General features: G+C 35.3%; 1 protein-coding gene across 1 annotated transcript in view; it reads right to left on the bottom strand.

Annotated features, from left to right (window-relative positions):
• LOC140159008 (attractin-like) overlaps nt 1-19,803 on the bottom strand; it is a 102,909-nt gene extending 83,106 nt beyond the window's left edge. The window contains 1 exon segment of the mRNA XM_072182322.1: nt 19,437-19,803. Coding sequence (XP_072038423.1) covers nt 19,437-19,681 — 245 coding nt within the window. The 5' untranslated portion in view covers nt 19,682-19,803.
• Between the last annotated feature and the right edge of the window lie 3,231 nt (nt 19,804-23,034).

The following is a 23,034-nucleotide window of genomic DNA, read 5'->3' as shown; positions in this document are numbered from 1 at the left end:
TATATCTTCTTTATATCCAGTGTGAGGGAGAGGAAGAAGACAAGGAGGATCATCATCATTATCATCATTGATATCATCACCATCATGATAACATCAAAAATGGGATAAGAGCAAATTTAAGCACCTTTAGAAACACAAATCAGGTTAGAGTGTTGTCTAATATCAGATCAGCTACTATACATGATGATCTATAAAGCCATCTATCAGGATATGAAAGCACAGAGAGAGAGCAGGTATAAATGTCAGCACAACGTGAATTCAAGCATGAGTCTAGCCCGCGGGAAGCTCTAGTGAAGGCACCGATTAATTTGCTATTAAGGGATGACACAAATATCCATAGAGTGAGGAAAGGGAAATGCCTGCTGTGTTTATTTCTAGTGATAATGTTTCCATTTTTACTTGTTCTTACGAAGACAAGAAATGAGACATCCTTTCTTCCTTTTTTTCTTTTTTTTAGCTAAAAATACTATTATTTTTGTGGTAATATATAAGGTTGGGTTACATAAATGTGAATATACTGGTGAAAGTGGTGATCAGTTTATTCCGTAATAGTAACCGCGCTAATGGTACTGTATATAAGGGTAAACTGGTATGAAATGTTGAAAGGCCTCAAAATAAGAATATGTGGAGGAATGTTTATTTACATGATCTACAAAAAGCATGATTTCTGCTGTCTGCCAAATCTGCTGTCATGATTTTGCATTTTTTTGATCACTCATCCACAGACTTGTATTAACACTATTTGTGCAAATGCTGTGCAACATTTCTCATGTGTAACTATTTCAGTGATGTGAAAACAATCCAATTCAGAGGTAGCTAAAAAGTGAAACAAACAAGTTACATGGCCGCCAAATTAATAAATTCCACCATTCTTGTTTTACATACCTTGTTTCTACATCAGAGTGAAAAATGGTATAGCAATCACCCTTCCCCACTTTCTGGTAATAACCAAATGACATTCTTTACACAGGCCCACCTGATGAAACTGGTCAATGCACTGCATGTAGAAACATTGCAATGCATACCTTCTAAAAATATGTTGTCATGCAGCAACCATGTATGATTTATTCCAAGCACCTCTCAATTCTACCCACAGCTCTACATCTTCCCCTATCTCTTTGTTTGCTCATCTCTTTACATCTAATTCAACATCCAACAAACCATTTGTGCAATTTAAATTATTAAACCTCGTAAATGTCTAGCCAACGGGTGGACTAATTAAATAATCAAATCATCAATGTTGCCAATTTCTTGTATCATACATCACTCCTCCTCTTATTCAATACTGTCATCTCTCGTAAAGGTTGGCATGCTGCAAGCTGCTAACTGCATGCTTTATACGTTACTAACTTAGTAGTATTATTCCAAAAATAAATCACCCCTTCCTTCAAGAAATGGCAAAATAAGATGCAAACCATCTTTGTGCTTTAAATGCATTTTAAAAACACTCCAGATAAAACTATGGCGATTTGGCAAATTTTTGTAAACATGTACGCCCACTGGCTTATTATTTGTGTCGAAGTGGCAGAATATTCAATGCAGTTGTATGGCAAACCATTAATACAAAAACAAATCACAAAATGCATGGCTTGACAATCTAAAATGCTTTATATCCATCCATCAAGTAACCATTTGGTCTCTTGAATATTTAGGTTTCTATGGTACAGTCAAGAATTTGTCATTATTTGATGTGCCAAATGTGAGGGGGCATCGCTACTTGTTTAACTTGTCATTTTTCTTATTTACTTATTAATATTACACTAAATTTGGTAACAGGTCCAGAAACTTGCGAGTCTGATGTCAATTTTCAGCATTCACATGAAACCAACCGAAATTAAAATCTTTTGACTCATCCACCAGATGTGAACTTTAAGGGTACAAATTACAACTTGGTGTAATTTTTTGTGTAAATCTTTTTTTCCTTGCTAGTTGGTTTTTTTTTGCTTGGTTCTGTGTTTCTTTTAGACATCGTAACACTGAAACCAAACAACAACAAAAATCACTTTTCAGAAATTTGCTTTTTTGTACTACATTAAGGCAAAAAAAAGAAGCTGTTTGCTTGCACATACAACTTTCCTTATATCCGGGGAAAAGTTTTTCAATGAATAATAAACCCAAATTATGTAACCATATCAAAATAAAATTAAGGCATAATAAAAATGACACAATGTTCCAATTCACCACAATTCCGCCTCAATAAATGCAAGTACTAAATGCAAACTTGTTTCTAATAAACAAAACAAATATAAAGCTTATTTATTAAGAGTTAACATGATGTCATGGCAACATCATGTACACTGCTTTAAGCCTGTAAAAGCCATATTTCATTACATGTTGAAATAAATGCCCCAGTTTGTACATAATTGTCACGTTAATATGAGCCATCCTGCCTCTCAATTTATTATTAAATTTATTTTAATTTTAGAAACCATTTCATAGCGCTATGCTCAGTTGTACTTTGATCTTCTTGGGGGAACACAAGCGTGTGAAGTACTTGAGGCACTGGGGAGTTGAAATATCTAAATAACCATCAATAGATACATGTATATTTTAACGTACTTATACATGTACCGGTACACAATTCAGCTTAAATGTACTATATCATTATCATTCATTATTTATTGTCAACATTTTATGAATAAATAAATTGATAAGCACTGTGAATGTGACATATGGCAATGGTTTTGTACAATAACTTTCCTTTTTGGTTTGTTTTATATGTTTTATTTGTTTGTTCCTCTGAAGGTGTATTTGCCTGACAGACTTTACGGGCCACCATGAATATCTGGCAGCGATATAGCAGCATTCTGAATAAAATATTTCAAACCATTAACTCTTGGAAAATGACTTTAATCCAAAAGCATTATCTGCAAATTTAGCTATTTAGCTCATTAAATACATTGATTAGACCTAATTATTCTCATTTTCTAAATCATTGAAAATTTAATGAGCATGTATAATAGGGGACAAAAGACAAGAATAAATCCGTAACAGGTATCTTGATCAGATTCAAATGTCAGAAAATCTCATTATCTCGGGGAATACAGGCCTACTATGGCAGAAAAACATACTGCTTTGAGGTAGAGGAACGTACATGAAAATTGGGAGAAGCCATTTTGTAGCTATCATGATCTATTTTCATACACTTGTATTCTATAGTCATTATAATAACATTAATTTTCTCCGTAATTTAGCTTTTAAATGTATGATTAAAATTGCAACATTTGCGACTCTTCTGTCATTGATTCCCAGTACTGAGTGGTAGGTTTTTAAAACTACATACATGTACTCTTATTTTTTGATTTCTCTTGTAATTAAAAGACAACTCTCCAACCCCAAGAAACTGTTTTAGGGGGTTAAAATGACATACTGTACTCATTGAATGAATGTCATTATGTTCCACTATGATCAAAATAACCAAGAAAACATCATATATACTGATATACATATCAAAGTTCTTGTCTTTTGTATGTAATGATCATACTATTAAATCAACTTGATCAACACTCAACAGCCGTCATATTTGGCAATTGTAGAAAAGGTGTGTTTGCTGCAATTTAATAATCAAGAATGTTCATGCACAATTGAGTGTGTATAAAAATTTGTCATGAGAAACGCACTTCCGTTTAATCACTTTTCGATGCATCTTTCTTTAATATCAATTTACTACTTATGTGCACTCAGTCATGCATCTGCCCTAAAATTGTCAAGATGACATGGCAGCAATGATAATTACAAGTTACAGCACTTAATATCAGTTTATAGTGTTCATGACATATGGAAAGCAAAGACCACTCCCAGGCAGGCAAACGAGAGATCAGAACCACATTATTCAAACTCAAAAGAACTCCCTATAGAATCAAATGTCTATTTTCAGAACAAAAATGCCTGATTTCAGGTTAATTCCCCATTAATGTTTGCATGTTTATTTCTATATTTTTAAGTGTGAGATGCATCTATCGTGTCAGTGATAGAATTGAGAATGCTCGATAACATATTACTTCCTGAGAGTGATAGACAGTACCAACAAGATTAGCATTAGTAAATTAATTTCTATCTGACTGTCTGACAACAACATAACAGAAAAAAGCTCAGGGTGATACCAAGCAGACCAAAGGTTTGTCAGGTTTTGGTAATGGTCCATGATTTGTATATAATTTACACTCACAGAATTAAGTTGGATATTATGTGCATAATTACCTTATTGTACTTTCATATTTGAAATTTAAATCGGTTTTCTCATTCTGTTGATTTTCCAATAAATATACACACAAAAAACCACACCCCACCATTCAGAGAAACACTTGACAAGTACTGCAATCCCAACAAGTTCATTATACATGTGGCCTCTGCATGAAATATAGGAAAGAAATGCCTCTGCAATGGTCAGTACTTCACATACACCCCATATCATATCCTGTACTTTATTCTGTATTGGAATGGTTGTAGTTTTTGCACAAACTTCCTGACAAACTAATGACCGCAAATCCTACAGCAACTATGCCTAACCTGACTCCCGGACCTGATTACCATGATTACTACTGATGATACCTATGGTAAGCAATGTCATATCTATTAAACCTTACCTTCAATGTTACTTTGCTAATGCTATGTAATATTGCATTCTACTGTCATTGAAAATTATTTCTTTGTTTTCTTTGCTACAGAGTCATGTTAAACATCAATCATGATCGTGTGGATCGGATTCCAAATGTAACCATCTACAATCTGACCAACACCACTCCACTGGTTGCCACAGTCAAGATTCATCACCTCAAATTTTTCGGCCATATACTGCGTCTTGAAGACGACGAGCCCGTGAAAGAATATGCACTTTATAAATTATATTCCACCACATGGGAAGAGGAAACCGGGATGGCCGCGCACACTGTACTTACAGTATGTCCAGCACCTCCTGGGAGATACTGAAGGGATGTTGTAGCTTGCCCAATATCGCAATAGTTGGAGAAAGCTTGTAGTCGCCTGCTCCGCAGCCGACTGATGATGATGCTATTGATCTCAAAATGTGTTTGATGCTGATGCTGAATTCATGAAACCAATATTTTTACAAATTATGTATCAAAATAAGCCCAGAACAATGTCAAACACCAAATTACACAAAATTGATGATCCCTGACCATTTAAACTCATAAATTAACTTTTTTGTTTGCAAACATTTGCATGGTTTTATTTAGGGAACCTTTGACAGCATAAATTTTTGAACATCTTTTTCAATCATTCTATAACATAAAATGATATTGAGCAGTCTCTTAACAAGCATAATCTCTTCCTCATCACATTTCACTATCACTCCTGCTTTAGTTTTATACATAACATGCCATTTGAACTGCTGTAAAAGTGGTCATTTTGCACATGTAATTTTTCGCATTGCCAATTTGAACAACTTTGCTTGTTTATACATTCATGATTTTGAGATTTCATACACAGACCTAGATACATAATTTAACATATATGTATTCACACATTTATATTTTTGTGGCAGATGCATTGAGCATGAAATGTATAAAATCAAATATAGCGCAAAAAATTCCACTTTTGTAGTATCCTACAAAGACACTAAATGAGTTTCACAACCAAGTAGATGGGGTGATATTGATATTTTGATGACAAGACATTCCTTCAACATCTATAACTAAAGCCTCTTGCTTCAATCTTGGTAATGTATGCCTTCATACTGTAACAAACCCTGCAATTTTTGTATTTCTACTCTCACTATTTTTCACTTTCTACAGTCTGATACTGTTAAAGTAGAAAATTTTGTATTACATGTAAGGTGACAAAAAACCCTGATCTACGGGCCCGAATGACAGATTTAAAGAAATTGGGGAATTTTTTTCCTGTAAAATGAATGCTGACCCAAATTTCAAAAATTTCAGTAATTTCTTTTTTGTATTTCAAAATATTTACAGATTTTGGTGATTTTTAAGGTCATTTGCCAAAAAACAGCAAAAAAGCCCAACTGACCAACCCTACTTGAAAGGTCAATCCGCCTATAGAACAGGGTTTTTTCCATGTCACCTAATTATTACTTTGCACTTTGCCAATTTGAACTGTTTCACTTTGATGTGCACATACAAGGAATGTATTTGTTATTTTAGGTTTTGTTATTTTCGCTGTATCTGCTTCAAATGTGAAAATAAATGCAGATCTATAAAATGTCCGCTTCTACCATACATCATGGCCATGTTCAACACATTATTAGTAAGGATGTTTTTTGTGCCATTTGCCAGCTTTGATGTCTCCATTTTCAAATCTAAATTCTGTACTATTTTATTAAATCCCTTGAATACCTGGAAATATTATAAATAACATTTCGCATACATGTAACATCAATAATATACATACACGACAGAAATACAGAGCCATTATAATTAATCTTAATGGCGTGTTCATACAAATGTACCATTATATGCAGATTCCATGATGCAAAAAATGATGCTCTGTAGAGCTTTGCCGTTTATCAAATGTTATTACACGTATTGCAATCCACATGTGGATAGATCCATGAGTGTACATGTATTTACCATTCACCAAAACACTGACTGATGCTCATCTGAAGATGCAATTTTTAAATCTGGTACAAATGTATTTGACAAGGGGTTCAATTTAAAGTGATCTGATATATACATCATATCTTTAGGTACAGAAAATTCTGAAATATACTCCATTTTGAAGGTTAAGGTAGCTCTATCCACAAGACTAAGGCATTTTGAGCCTCATTGTTGGTTCTACTGATTCCACCCTCCCCATGTGCTCCATGCTCACTTTTCAGGCAATGCAAACTAAAAAATTGAGAAGGTTCTAGGTTTATAAGGAAGCTATACATTCCAAAGAGATGGTAGTCTGCCGATTGTCTTTTTAGGCATGAAACGCAGAGTAACTACTACCTATTTTGGAAGGTCTGTTATTTGAATTTTTATATGATCTCCCTTTTACGGATTGAGCACTTTATTCAAAAGTTAGTCTAACTATGAGTAAAAAGTTGTTATATTTAAAATGTCATTATTTTGCATATTTCTGAACAGACATGTTTTCTGACCACTTTTAAAACATTTGCTGCCAAATTCCCATGAAAATTGAACTGTACAACTGTATACATGTTAAGATCTAGTATATTGATTGTAAATTTTTATAGTATACTGTGCAGTTTAAAACAATCAAATGAAATGGTTGTTATTTCAAAATTTAAAAAAAATTAGGTTTTTTTCAACCACAGACGTATGAAAGGAGACCTTTGAAGATGACAATCAGTGTGTAAATGATATATTTTCTGCACCTTAATTTCCTTAAACTTGCATTAAATTGCCATTGCATATTACATTTCTGTAAGTATTATGACCATGAATAGAGTTCATCGTACTTCAGGGCGGAGGTGTTAATCTCTGGTCTGTAAATATATATGTTTCATTTGTTATGAATGTTAATACATGGATTTATTTTGTATTAACATAATTCAATTTCAAAGGTTAATTTTTTAACATGTGCACAAATTCAGTTCAAAGTTGGAAACCTAAAAATGATTTCATTTATCTTTAAAACCAAGTATCCAAGCTGCAAAAATTAGTGTTGTACACATGTACTTGATGCAAGTAAAGCCCTACACACATATTTTTCAAAAGATATTATGTTTCACAGAAATATTGATGAAGCAAGAACTGCGTACCGTACACATTAATTTTTCTTGGAAAAATCAGTATTTTATTTCTTTGTTGTGCAAAATTTCCCAAGAATTCAAGTTTATTTATATTCACTTAATGGGGACCTTCTTCCCTGTCAAGTTATAGTGTGATATATGGGATAAAATAGCTTTTTTGCACAGCTGAAATAATTGCTTTAAAAATTGTTCAATTGATCATTATATGTTTGTTGTTTTATCATCACTTTCAAGAAAGAATAGCTACATAATATCACAGATCCTGGAAACCTTTTTCCAGGATCTGTGATAATATGAAACATATCAGAACTAAACTGTTTGTTTACACAATTTTTATTTCAATGCCTTCACCTCATAAACTCCTGAAAAATACACTACAGCATGGTGCTGCATGGATAGCACACATATGCACAGGTATTAACTATAGCGTGCAATTCCTGCATACGTGATGTTAAATATCCTAGCGTTATTATAGCTAATGGTGCCATGCCATGTAGATTTGTTCAGACAGTGAACCTAAAGATGTGCATGATAAATGGCAAAAGGAAAAGGGTGGATGGAATTGAGCTGCCAGTAATTTGTCATTATCCTTTCATGAAACAGGCATGACAATAATTAGCTACAGAAAAATGGCATTTTGCATATTGTGAAGGTGAAGAAAGTTACCGTCTTTCCCGAAGTAATAAGAGGTATGTCGAATAGGATAAGCATGGCCAAGCAAACCGTATCTTAAGGTTACGGAGGGTGAAAATTCCACTCAACTTGTCTTTTGTTTTTTAATTTTTATTTATGAAGTATATGTGTATATTAAACATCTCAGAGATGTAGATTGAAAAAATTGTATTAACAAAGTATTTTTAAATTATTTTTGTGTATCAATATTTGCTCTAGATATCCCACAGCACTAATTCTTTTTTTAAAGACAGTTCTTGTTTTAAGGGGACACTACACTAAATCCTTCCGCATTTGGTGTAACTCATGGAAGAAGGAGAAGGTGTGAGGGCTATCATTTTTCTTTGGAAGGGGAATCCCAAATATACATGGGGGGCCCGTGGGTTAGATTTTAAAAGGTATGCCAACATTTCCTGTCATCCTCCCTGGCCCTGCTCTTGGCCAGCCTAACTTTGCCAATGTGGAAACTTTAAATGGCCTAGATATTATGATGCAGATTTGAATGTTTCTGTAGTGTTTCCTAAGCCTTATAAAGATGCACTGTAAATGTTTGCCAAAACTGCTCCCCCTCCCCCATTCTACCCTCCCCAGGACTCATAATTATTATGCACCTAGTTACTTTATTGTATTTTCACATGTATTTCAATGGGACATTTATTTAGTGATGTGCCCCCTTATAGTGATTATTATTCCAGTGCATGAACTGGCAACCCTATCATTTTCATTTGATTGCTAAAATCACTGAAGCATATGAACAGTGGAGCATGAGTATTCAACCAGCACTATACTAGACAAAATCAATCAAATAAGTACTATCACCTTGGCCCTGGCAACACTAACTAGCATTGTAAACAAGTTAGCACATGGTTTGAACATGATAATACATAGTGTGGAAGTTTTGGCAGAAATTTGTCAATTTCTGCAAGTTTTGTGAAAATCAATTGATACTTCCCATGCAGTAAGGATTATCAGTAGTAATACAGGAGCACTGCACCTGGAATATTATGGGATTGTGAATTGATACTGTGAAATAGCAGAAAATGTGAGTACTTGAAACTAAATGTGTGGATATCTCAGAACTCCATTTTGGACCATTTGGCCTGATATGCTGAGATGAAATAAATTATTTTTAATGTTTCCCGTAGCTGATTCATAAAATTTTGATATGCATGTGTGAGCTGATACTTCAAAGAAATAATGTAGGGAATAATTGTGTCAATATATTGGCACACTAAATTAATATTGTTGTTGCAAAAAACGACATTTACCCCATCATTTTCATTGACATTCTGTGAACATGTAAGCTTACTGTTTTAAATCAGGAGGACCTATCGAAAGAATAAATAGGTACATTATTTCATTGGTTTGTTTGTAACACATATGCGAAATCGCAATGAAATCGGACCCTCTCCCCATATTTTCCTGGCCTCTTTCCCAAAAAACCTCATGCTCATGAAATTGAACACAAATTGAAACACTTACAAAGTACATTTGTGTATGAGCTATGACGTTAAAAGTATTACAATAATAATCATTAGAGTGTCAACTTTAAGATGAAGTATGATTTTAGGCCTGCCATGTTTATTTTTTGAAAAACAAAATATTTTAGGTGGCTACGTGCAGCCAATTTGCCTACACAAAAGTTCAAAATACTGTATAACCTTAAGTGTATCTATACTGACAATTGCCTTCTATTTATAACATGATCCGTTAATCTTGTATTAAGACTCTGAGTGTTAAAATGCCCCAATCTGTTACTAGGTGCAATATTGGCCGACTAAAACCTGCTGAATATCCTATATCAGGCGCCTAATTAGGTACTAGACCTGAGGCTACATCAAATTGAAAGAAGAATTGCGCATTTTGTTGGTGGTGATAGTTACATTACTGTGTAGATAATTGGTAATGGTTTCAGTGAGTTTATACTGTGTCTCAAGTCTTTTTACCAATTTCAAGTTTTATATCTCATGATGATATGAATTAAACACTATAATATACATGTTTGTATGTAAATTATAATATATTAGAATAATTTAGGACCCTTTTTGCAGCAACTGTATAAAAACAAGCGAGATGGAATGTTTACTTACATAACATGCAATAACTCGTGAAACATCTCATTTAGGTAAGACATTCTTTCAGGATGTCACATCTGCATTCATTACCAAATTACTCTGTTACACCTGCAACATATATATTCTACTCATTGTTTTATTCATGAAATGACTTAGTAAAAGTCCATTACATCTATTCTAAACATTTTATTCCCGGTTTTATTTACAGCTGCTTTAATTGGGAATAATGTGCTGATAAAACACATGTGCAAATCTATGTGACAGATGTAAACTGACAATATTGTTTACAAGTATTGTTTGCGTTAGCGTGTTTCTTATTTTAGCCATGTGAAAGTACATCATTTACGTATGTACTTGTATTTAACATAGAATGTTTTCTCATTCAATGAGACGAACATATATACGGTACACTAACTGTATGTACAGTTTATTATGTTGGAGACTTTTGGAACCAAAATGCAACTACTGTACAATTTCAAATCCTCGCAATTTTGCTTACCATAAAATATAAAAGGGGTAAACATTTTGGGACATCTAAGGAATACATTTTGGGACATCGCAGAAGGGATGTTCCCTGTTTAAATCCTGGTACTGGTGAACAACGACAATTTCTATTTGTTGGCTGACTGGGAAAAGATAAATAGCAATCAATTCAGAACAATCTACAAATTAGTTTAGATGAACATGATGTGCATTTATCGAAAGCCTCATTATCTAATAGTTTGATTCATACATATATATTACAAAAACGATTTTGCTTGCATCCCGGAAACAACTCATATCTTTACTTACAAAATGCATTAAAAAATATATATAACTAATTGGTATAGAGTATATCTAGCCCTATGTAGGTTTCAATGTCAAAGATAAATATCACATCATCATCATTGGACTTTGATCAGGTTGGTAAACAACAGACAAGTGACACAAAGAAACCCAAGGCGGGATATCACCAACAGACACTAGTTAGCAATAAATCAAACTTAGGAATCAGTCACGTAATTCTCAACACGGCTGGTCCCTCTTATCATGCTTTTGTAACAAGTAATGTAATTAAGCTAAATGAGTCCTTTGTCTAGCAAAATCAAAATTCAGTTTTATATTTCAATTTCATTGTGTGTGCCATTTTCAGACCTATGAAAACTCCATCACAATTGGACTCAAGATTCTAAAGTTTTGGTCATTTTAGTGGAGTTTGTTCAAACCACCAGTGCTACAAAACAAATGTATGTTGCACACCTGCTTACAATTGCTTTAAAGGTTAATGCTAATTGCGATTTATAATTATAACACAATTTGATTTTCATGCTAAACATTACAATTTTGGTTTAACTGGTTTGTCACCAAAAGACCAAAAAAATATACATTTTTGTAGTATGTAAATTGAGTTGTTTAACATTCAAGTGGTTTTGATGAACTGAGGAAGTTTTGGAAAAGATTCACAGAAACATGCATGGATTATGTTGCCATGGATATGGTCATTTATTAAAATCATACACAATATTTAAATTAGCAGATGAGGTGTGACTTCTTGATTTTGTCCAAGAACATGATATAAAATACCTCTTATTGACTTTCCAAACCTTGACTTTAAACATAAAATCGAACTCACTTCATAAATCGTTCCACAAATACATGCAATATGGCTAATTGAGATTCAAAGCATATTTTCTTGTTTGAATCCTGACTTTTTCCTCCACTGAGATTTTGTCGGAGATGCTCTTTATTTATCTGTCTAAAACTACACAGCACCAAATAAGCACTTGATGTCTCTCATGTGGGCCTCGCTACAAGCCTTTGGGGCTCTATGCATACATGTGAATGGCATGACAGAGAGAGGGAGAGTTAAGAGAGCTACAGAAAGAGAAAAGGTCTATAATATATTCTACTGACCAGTCACTAAGTGTTTGCCCTTGTCAAATGATAATCATCAAAAACCACATATTGACAACAACATGATCCAACAATGAAAAGGCAGTTTTGTTCCTGCCAGGCTTTTTCATGCTCATCATAACTAAGTAATAAAGTTATCATTTTATGGAACTGAAACTAAAGCAGTTGTTGTATAAAAGCTGTAAAGCTGTTCAAGACACATTGTGATGAGAAAGAAATCATGTGTGCAGAGTCTAGAGTTGTTGTTCTGTCATTGCAATTTTTGAAAATTACATGTAATTACATACAATGTATTATGTATGTCAAAGTGTGTTATGATTGCAATGTGATTCAATTCAAAATGTTCATATAGAGGCCCTGCATGAAATTATCGATTGGCTCCAAACAAAGGATTTGAGCCGGTGTCCTTCACCGTAGTTATGGCGGAGTGCAGTCCATTCAATCAAATGTTGTCATCAACCTATTTGATCATAGTGCAGGGTTATGTGTGTGAGACGAACTGTCACGGTAGATTGCAATCATGCTTTTGTTGAATGCATTTGAGTAGTCCGCCATATTTACGGGATGATACGTCACATGCAAGGCCTCTATTCCAGAACTATCCAAGTCTGTGAAAATAGGAATCTAAAACTTATTTTTAATTTAACATTAACAAAAACATACAACAACATCACATGTACACTAGTTGTATTATTACACCTCGTATACATTTTTGTATTCATGAGAGAATGACACCAATTCATCAATCGCAACTTTACACTTAACACAAGTAGACTGACCTATCCTCAGTATACTTTCATAAGCATGTTTTGGATCCGCGAAGGCATTATTTGTATCATGGTTTTCCGTATGAGAAAACAGGAATTAACAAATACAAAAAATGACAGCATCCACAAAATGAAATGCTTCGCTGCATACCCGAAGCAGATATTGTAGATCTAATTCTGCAAAAGGATGATCGATTTAAAAACACCAAATTTAGGCCTATTTGTAAAGCTGTAAATTTCAAGATGTAAATTGCAAGGAGAAGGGAATCATGTTTGCAGAGCCTAGAGCTCTCTCGAATCCGAAGCTTAACTTCAAGTTAAACAGGTAAGAGTCTTAACGTAAATTGGTCTGGCCGGGGGCCTAGCACCTATTTTCTTATCAAATGTTATGAATTGGTGTCATTCTCTCATAAATATGTATGAGGTGTAATTTAAAACAAATACTATCATGTAGTATTTTCAGAAAAATAGGGTCACTATTTTTCCCTTGCTACTTCTGGGTAAAATATATATGTAGTTTCCATTATTTCGCTTCAAACCATACTACAAAACACTACTTCTTCCTGGGTGCCTTCCCTGGGTCAGGGTGCCTTCCCTTCAGTGCAACACATTCAGGACACATTCAGTTCAGACCCTCCCTTATATACCTATAGTCCATTTGTACAGTGTACATTTTGAACATCTGTAAAATGTGTATGTAGTTTTACGACAATGTACAAAATGTACGTACATCCTATGGTAGTCAATATTTAGGCTCTTACAAGTCCTAGTGGTATTGATTCTATAGTACCCTACATGTACATGTACATACATACATATCGTATTATGAATTAAGAAGTGTGGTTGAACTTCATGCTTGGCTAGTTTCTATAAATTAATATCGTAAGCCAAAGGCCTATTTGTAAAGCTGTAAATTTCAAGATGTAAATTGCAAGGAGAAGGGAATCATGTTTGCAGAGCCTAGAGCTCTCTCGAATCCGAAGCTTAACTTCAAGTTAAACAGGTAAGAGTCTCAACATAAATTGGTCTAGCCGGGGGCCTAGCACCTATTTTCTTATCAAATGTTATGAATTGGTGTCATTCTCTCATAAATATGTATGAGGTGTAATAAAACAAATACTATCATGTAGTATTTTCAGAAAAATAGGGTCACTATTTTTCCCTTGCTACTTCTGGGTAAAATATATATATGTAGTTTCCATTATTTCGCTTCAAACCATACTACAAAACACTACTTCTTCCTGGGTGCCTTCCCTGAGTCAGGGTGCCTTCCTTCAGTGCAACACATTCAGGACACATTCAGTTCAGACCCTCCCTTATATACCTATAGTCCATTTGTACAGTGTACATTTTGAACATCTGTAAAAATGTGTATGTAGTTTGCGACAATGTACAAAATGTACGTACGTCCTATGGTAGTCAATATTTAGGCTCTTACAAGTCCTAGTGGTATTGATTCTATAGTACCCTACATGTATACATACATATCGTATTATGAATTAAGAAGTGTGGTTGAACTTCATGCTTGGCTAGTTTCTATAAATTAATATCGTAAGCCAAAAGCTTGCTTTTGAAGGTCAACCAAAATCATTTGATTCATTCAAGTCCACACACAATAATATTGTACAGTTAATCCAAAGTGGGACAAATCTACAAATTCCACTGACTCAACTTTAATACAAACCTTACAAAATCAACCATTATCATAACATTTTTGGGAAACATTGGTTTTTAAACTTTTTTATGGCTCAATATCCACAATCTCAGTGATTTATGCATGAGGTTATAAATGGTATATTCCGTATATGAATTAGCTGCGGACTATCCGGATTCAGATTCAGAAACATTTTGCTTAAAATTCAATGTTGTCAAAAATGTTTTAGATTGAAAACATTGACAAATCAATGTTGGAAAAAACATCAATATTTTTCAAAACATTGAAACATTGCAACGTCGCCTTAGGGGCAAGAGGATTAAAAATGCATAAACTTGTAAAAATTATAAATACACTCAATATAATGTATGATATAATACCTATATGCTAGCCTACCCCAGCTACCAGAGAAGAAGTCACTTTCTTGTCTCTTTGACACAGCGTAAACTAAACAGACCAAAATTGGTAAAATTTGGATATAATTTTCATGACTAAACATTGTTTAAATGCCTTCTGGCCATAAGCAGCCCTTGGGTACCATATAAACAATTGTTTTGTTTTTTTGTAATTCTCAAAACCACTTGGAAAGTTGTTGTGTTTTCCTGATGTCTCAAGACATACACAGACCTTCATTTTTGAGGAGCTCAATTGAGCCGGAGCTCCTACAGCTCTCCTGAACAGTATTTCAGGAGCTCAATTTATTGAGCTCCTCACTTCTTGAAAATCCTCTGGTTTAATATTGATATTATATAATTGAGCCCCTTGTCAAGCTCCTCAGTACACATAGGAGAGCGACTAACTGAGCTCCTGCTATTTTCAGAAATGAAGGTCTGCATACAAACTGTATACATGTTACATGTTGTCAACTCATGCTTCATCAATTTTTACCAGATTTTGATTGCAATGGACTCTAGCCTTGGAATGTGCAGCTATCGACGGTGAGAAGATTCGAAGCTAGACTTCTCCAAGCCCGACACATCATGGCCCTATTGGTTCCTTCCTCGCCATGACTTCCAGTAGGCCTATTGGAAAAAATGGGGCACACAAAGGCAGCCGAACCGTGAACTCATGTCGCAGTTTCAAAGGTTCACCCTGCATTCATAGTACTCACATAACATGTTCGGTTTTGTGATTATATAAAAACACTATGAAGACTTCCTACATCTCTTTTCTTCATTAAATTTGCATTTCACAGCAAAAAAATGAAATTTATTCGCCACCATGGCCACTGTGTTATCTCTATGAGACATTAACTTTTGTTATGGTGCCGATCGCTACGGTCACAAATTTGGCCTTTCACAGTCTTCAAATGTACCAAAAAATTTTACACATGCACCAAATATGTTTTGTTTTTCTTATTTTCAAGTGAGGAACGGTAAGAAGTGATATTTTGTTTTAAAATTCAATACTGTGAACCCTGGACCAGATAGGCTCAGGAGCCTCAGACCTTTGTTTCGGAGAAGGCCAGTGGAAATCGTAGTGACGGTCCGGAGGTGTGAGTACCTCGGGCTAGACTTCTCCAGCAAGATTCAGCTAGTGTAATAAAATTATTTCAGTTATCGCTTTCTGCAGTATGATACGGTAACTGTAGTGTGTACAAGTTCCAAGGTTGTTATAGCACTAGCAATACAACGTCAATTCTATCGGTCCGCATGACGTCACTTGCGATAGATCGCTTCTTCCCATTGGTTGCTTTTGCCAAAATTTGGCTGTTCAATCTCGACCCCTCGGACACAAAGCTTTGCAATCAATGGGGGAAATCACAAAACATGCCATAATAAAATAAATATCTACAATTCTACATTATGTACATTGTACCTCTGCAAGTCTTGATGAAACAATTCCAAAAGTTGACTTCTTCTCAGGGAAATCAATTACCGAAGATAAGCAAATGTATTAAATATTTTCTGAGAAAATTGACTTGAAACTTGTCCCTGTACGCATCCACACGAGGGTATACTTCTCCGTAGTCCACTTGCCCATTTTGCATATATTCTGGCTATTACATTTAAGCATAAAACTCTGATTTATATTGATTTGTGTGCAACTGATAGATTTTCACATCTGTATCTGATCTTTTCAGTCACCGCACTCCCCCTCTGTTTGTTAGCTTCCCAAGTGGACTACTGACTTTGCCTTGCGGTTAAGATTTTTAACACAGGACTCTATGGAGAGTTAGGCCAATTTCTGGCCTAACTAAAATTGGCCATGATATAATGCATCTTTAAATGGATCTGCCTTGTGATATCTCGCTATGGTTTAAATCTTCCGGGCCCGCGCCATTTCCATTTAACTATACCGTACACAACTATCTGTGGTATTTGCTTGGCGCTTTTGTGTTGACGCCTGAAAGTTAATCTCTCATCAAACATCTAGCGCATCTTGTACTATACCATGCTTAGTACTTGTGGTTAATGGACTAATAAACAACTACATGCTTGACAGTGTGTTTTTAGAGAGCAAAGTCCCGGGATAAAGTTCTGCTTAAAATTCAAAGTCCATAGTCGGATTTTCGGGGTTCGCTATCAATAAACTGGTAGATTCCATAATCAGAATTGTTCAGTATTAAGGGGGTACTACACCCCTTGCCAATTTTGTGCCTATTTTTGCATTTGTCTGAAAAATTATAGCGCATTGGTGACAAGTAAGATATATGTATACATATTATTGGGGCAAGGACTACAACTACTGCACTGAAAATTCAGCAACTCAAGGCAAGTAGTTATTGATTTATTGATCAAATACTGGTTTTCCCTCATTTTTGACTGTAACTCCACAACAGTTGTCTGTGCTGAAATAAAATTTCCAGTGCAGTAGTAGTAGTCCTTGCCCCTATAATATGCATACCGTATTTCATCAAATTACATTTTCCCAAGGGGGGCGTTTATTAGAGGTCATTTTTAGCACGACAATTCCCGTTAAAATCATTAGGTAAGCTTAAAAGTCACGCTAAAATGACGAACTATGAACTTTTGACACTGACTTTTGGTTCACTTCCGGGTTGCCGATGCAGATTTTCGCCATTAATTGCTGCTATTATCAACCATGTGAGCAACTTGGAAGCTTACTACACAAGATAGCATGGAAATATCGGAATTTTGAAACATCTTGGTTGAAAAAAAGTGGTGGGGCGTTTATTTGAGGGGGGCGACTATTTGACGAAATACAGTATCTTACTTGTCACCAATGCACTATGATTTTTGAGAGAAATGCAAAAATAGGCACAAAATTGGACATGGGTGTAGTACCCCCTTAAAGTGAGCCATTATAATTATGCAAGATAATGTTGCAATCAATTACTTTTATTGTCACTAATCATCTGATATTTTTAACTCTTTATGACCATTTTACTATTGAATACCGGTACTTTAATTTTAATAAACATCAGTATAATTTTGAGTTCAACGAAATGGGTTCATCATGACTATAATAACCAGGCTGCGACAAATCGCCTGTCCGATAGCCCGGGGCAATCACATTTTTTGTCGGGCAATTAAAACTCTGAAGAGCTGTGCCCGATCGGGCAAGTCTAAAGTTAAACCAATTAAAGCTTGATGATTTAAAATGGAGTATTTCTGTCCAACTTGGCGTGTTCACAGAAGTAAAAAACGTCAAAACAAAGTAGAAAACTTCTTGAAATGGAACTCAAATTTCGCTAGGCACTCGTGATCCCACACCAGACTTGCAGACATATACATGTATATATGCTAATGAACATCATGCCGTTACGTGACGTATTGGAAGTTTGGCCAATTATAGAACCTGTTTCGTTGCAAATATCATGACGCCAATGACGTCAGCTGGCCATGTATTTGCATATGATTGAGATTGAGATGTACTAGTGGTTGGCGAAATACGTAAATCGCCGTGACTTTACTGACAAAATTTCACATAAAATACACATTATATTCCACATGTAAGAAACAAACAGTGAAATAATTGAATGAAATGTTCATTTTTTATGCATTTCATGAATACTCATTTATTTATCAACTTAACTGAGAAAAGTATTGGATTTCTGTAAGAATGAAACTGCCAAATTCGGCACACTTACGGTACTATGCACTGCACTGCATGATGAGTACGGTATGTGACTTTGTCGACAATTGTTGCCGGGAATATGGGTTAATTTCAGGCAACCAATTTTTGGATATTGCCTGCCCGATCGGGCAAGCTAAAAAATAAAATTTGTCGCGGCCTGATAATAACATACGGTATTTTTAATAAAATTCGACTATGGCATAGTCTAACGCGAGGGTGACCCCTTAGGCTTTGACAGATGTGAGAAGTGGGTAAAGTGCAATAGATAGAACAGCACTGAGAATGAATCATTCATGATGTGAAGCACTTCCTGGTTTTAAACATTCTCTTACACAAAATGATATCCTTTACCCCTTGCGTATATGCAAGCGCGGCGACAGGAAATATACATAGGACCTTGGGCAAAATAATACATTCTAGGTGGTTAGCAGTACGACAAATTTGTAAAGAAATCTGCAAAACATATTTACATGTATATAAATAGTAAACAAAACAAGAGTTGGAGAGTGTGAAGTACAAAAAAGGTCCAGAAAAAATGGCAGGCTCAATCTTTATTTTTCAACAGCTGCTCTAGATCCTGGTGTGTTAACCTGTGAACCTATACAGCTGACACCAAAACTTTCTGTGTCATTTTAATCAGAATAAGGAAAATATCTTACAATCTTCTTCCTCCACAATGAGTACATGATTCGCCTGTCCATCCATCATCACATAAACAGTCACCATCACGACACTGGCCATTTACACAGTCATTATCAGTTCGGCAATCCAAAGCCAAAATTAGTTCCGTACACATACAAAATAGCAAAAAATATACAATAATAGTTCGACTATACGGTCCATGTAAACACATCCTGAATTTAGATTTGGCAAAAAGGAAATCCAGCAGGTTTCTGTCGTCCATGATGGCTTTTTTCACCACTGTTTTAATATTTATTACATGATTATTTATTTTACGTTGATAACTAAAATTGTACACACCACTATGGTCGGTCTTATCTTCTGTCGATATTGGGGGATCAACATAATCGATAAATTGGTATGGATTGCCAAATGAGACATAAATGAGTTGGTGTTAAACCACAGAACCCCTAGTCTCCTCCGCAGCCAGTTTGGTTACGCTCCCTCCACACAAACAGTCTGCCAATTGCCACTTATCACGCCGTTTCTGATTGGCTACACGATTGTAGCCGTAGAGCTGTACATACGGGAACTTGATTGACCTCACTCAGCTGGCGAGATGGCAGGTCAAAATTGCTCATGAATAATAAAGTAGCCGTCTAGCCGATCGACCAATTGAAAGCTTTGTTTGACGTCAAGCTGGATGACGTCGGCAGAAAACCGTTAGCGAATCAAAAGGACCAGTTCGTGATCATTGGCAGACTGTTTGTGTGGAGGGAGCGGAACCAAACTGGCTGCTGTGGAGACTACAGAACCCCGGGCACAGAACCCAAACCGCAAATCATTTTGCGGCTTTGGGTAGCACTATGATAAGCTTATATATTTCATTAATACTTTTTTGGGGGAGGGGGCTGGGCATTATGGGGGGTGTCAAAAATTTAGGTCTTCAAATTCGTCTCAGCTTATAGTAGGGAGGTCAAAAAAGTTTTAACCAGAAGATTCTGATCATAAAAATACTATTAATTTTCTTATCCTTTGTATGAAATTTTATATTCATAGATGTAAGTTCCAGAAAGTTGCTCCTAATTTTCAAGCCTATAAGAATTTGGTTAAGATTAAATTTAATACAGAGAAAAAAATTGCTGAAAACAGAGGCAAATTGTCCAAACACTTTAAGAAATTTTCTTTTGATCCGAGTTCTTAAGAGGAATTTAATCTCCTGCTTTTCTTTGCATAAGTATTCAAATGTTTTTATTTATTTTTTTTTTTTTGTTGTTTTTTTGCATCAGCCATAGATATTTCTACAGAATCTTTGTCTGTTTTTTGAAAGGGAACAGTTACCATTCTTGTCTGTCTCTCTGTTTTGTTCTGTTTTTGTTGTGAATGTGTTGTGATGTGGGGATTGTGGGAGGGTTCTTGTCTGGGGATGGGTCTGTTGTTGTTTTTTGTTAAAAAACCCTGGGTATGTAGATTTGTTCGAGTGTTTGTTCAACCATATGATTATGATGCCTTGAATTTGATTCTCTCTTGAATGTGATGTCTCATTTATATTTCAATTGACACTCACCGCTTATGACAGTGCTGGGATGGTCTTCGTTTTGTGCTTTTGTCAGGCCTGGTTCAGCTTCTGCTTTTTACTATTCTTTTCTTATGTCCTGGCTTCAGCTTGTGTGGTGTATACATCACAGCACTTGTGAGTGATGGGTGTCAATAATTACAAGTGTAACTGCATATCAAACTTTAATTTGGGCTTAAAGGAATAATTGCATATTTGTTTATAATATAGTATGGCTGACATGAAGAAGGGGGCTGGTGGTTTTCTGTAACTTTTCTCCACCCACCAGTCCCAAGTACAGGGAATAAAAATGGAAAAAAAAAAAGTTATCCAGATCTTTCCAGGTGCGCATTACTTATAATTTATATAATTGAGAATTATGAAAGTCCCGCGTTTTTATACCAAAATCAACCTTTGATTTTAACCAAATTGGTGGCATTCATGCAAAAAAAATTCGCGCTCCCCGCAAATAAATTATTACAATAGCATTCCATATACCCTTTATAGATGGAATGAGATCAGGGCAAAAACGACAATATACACAGCGGCGTAGGGGGGGGGGGGCAAGTCTGTATGGGGCGGGGGCCCAAATCCACCAAATTTCCCTGCACTTGGGGGTGGGGGGCGGGGGGCGGGGGCCCAAGTAGACAATTTTTTCCAGGCTTATTGATAATAATCGTATGGTATTGCATATCGTATGGATTCCCCATCTGCCCCTCCTCTCCCTCTCTCCTCTCTTCTTTCCTCTTTCTGCCTCCTTTTTCCTCTTTTTTCCTTGCACTATAGCTTCATTTTAATGAGCAGTGACCAATTCTCTTTAAATTGCTAATCTTGTGCAAAAAGTTACTATTTTTGCCTGTTTTGTCATACGGTTGTAAATTCAATGAAAAGAGCGCTTACAAATTGATATGTCTCTCATCATTGTTCCAAATTTCCATTTACAATACAAATTTGCTGATAAGAGAATTAGAAAGTTTTCACATTATTTTGTCAATTTTTGTAGCATTTTGATGATACAATTCTAGAAAAAATGTAGCCGCACCTAAAAAAAAGGGGTCATCGGGTATGACTTTTTATAAAAAAGGGTCATCTTCGTTTTAAGGGGGCCTATTGACAGGTAGGCATACACTTCCAAAGTTGAGTGTCCCCCCCCCCCCTTACAAATTGGATTTCGGTGACGACAGAAGCAGTTCAATTTAGAGGGGTCACTGCAGACAGGGCTGGCAAAGTGCCCTTAATAAAAGCATTCAATTTGGATATTTTGTGTTGCTCAAAAATAGCAAACCTACAATATTTTGAAGACCCTCCCATCCTTGAATGAACCTGAGACTTCTCCATAGTCCACTTGCCCATTTTGCATATGCTATTTACATTTAAGCATAAAACGCTGATTTGTATTAATTTGTGTGCAATTCATAAATTTTCACATCTGATATTTTTAGTCACCGTATACTCTCTTGTTTGTTAGCTTCCCAAGTGGACTATTTACTTTGGATTGTGATTAACATTATTAACACTGGTCTCAAAAATGGGCCATAATGTAATGCATCTTTAAATGGATCTGGCTTGTGATTGGTCACCCAGATCTCGCTATGGTTTAAATCCTCCATCCAGGCTGATTACTATAAGTCCCATTCAGTGATTTGCTCATTCAAACGATCGTAAAAATCATCAAAATAGTTCAGATTTTGGTACCTTTGTCATTGTCATAGATGTGCTAACATGGCCTGCTATATGGTTCAGCCGAAAGCCGTGTATTTAAGACAAAATAAGGCATTTTACATGATTCTTTAATTTATACAAGCCTACTGACAGTATATTAATTGGCTAGGCCTGCAGGATTGTATTTGAATGGGGGCTTCAACTTAGTCAATACTGCTGTAAAGTGCTGTTTTCTTCGTTTTTGCCCAATTTTGCATTTGAATGGTCTATTTCTAAATGTAAAAGCCGTGAAAAACTCACTCCTAAAAAGAGTGGTTCACCTATAAAACCACTCAAAAATGATTGAAATGTGTTTTTTTTAACTTCACAACCACTAAAAAAAGAGTGAAAACCACTCTAAAAGAGCGAATTTCAACTCA

The sequence above is a fragment of the Amphiura filiformis genome, chromosome 1 (genome assembly GCF_039555335.1).
Source record: "Amphiura filiformis chromosome 1, Afil_fr2py, whole genome shotgun sequence".
Lineage (NCBI taxonomy): Eukaryota > Metazoa > Echinodermata > Ophiuroidea > Amphilepidida > Amphiuridae > Amphiura > Amphiura filiformis.
This window is presented reverse-complemented; position numbering and strand designations above follow the sequence as displayed.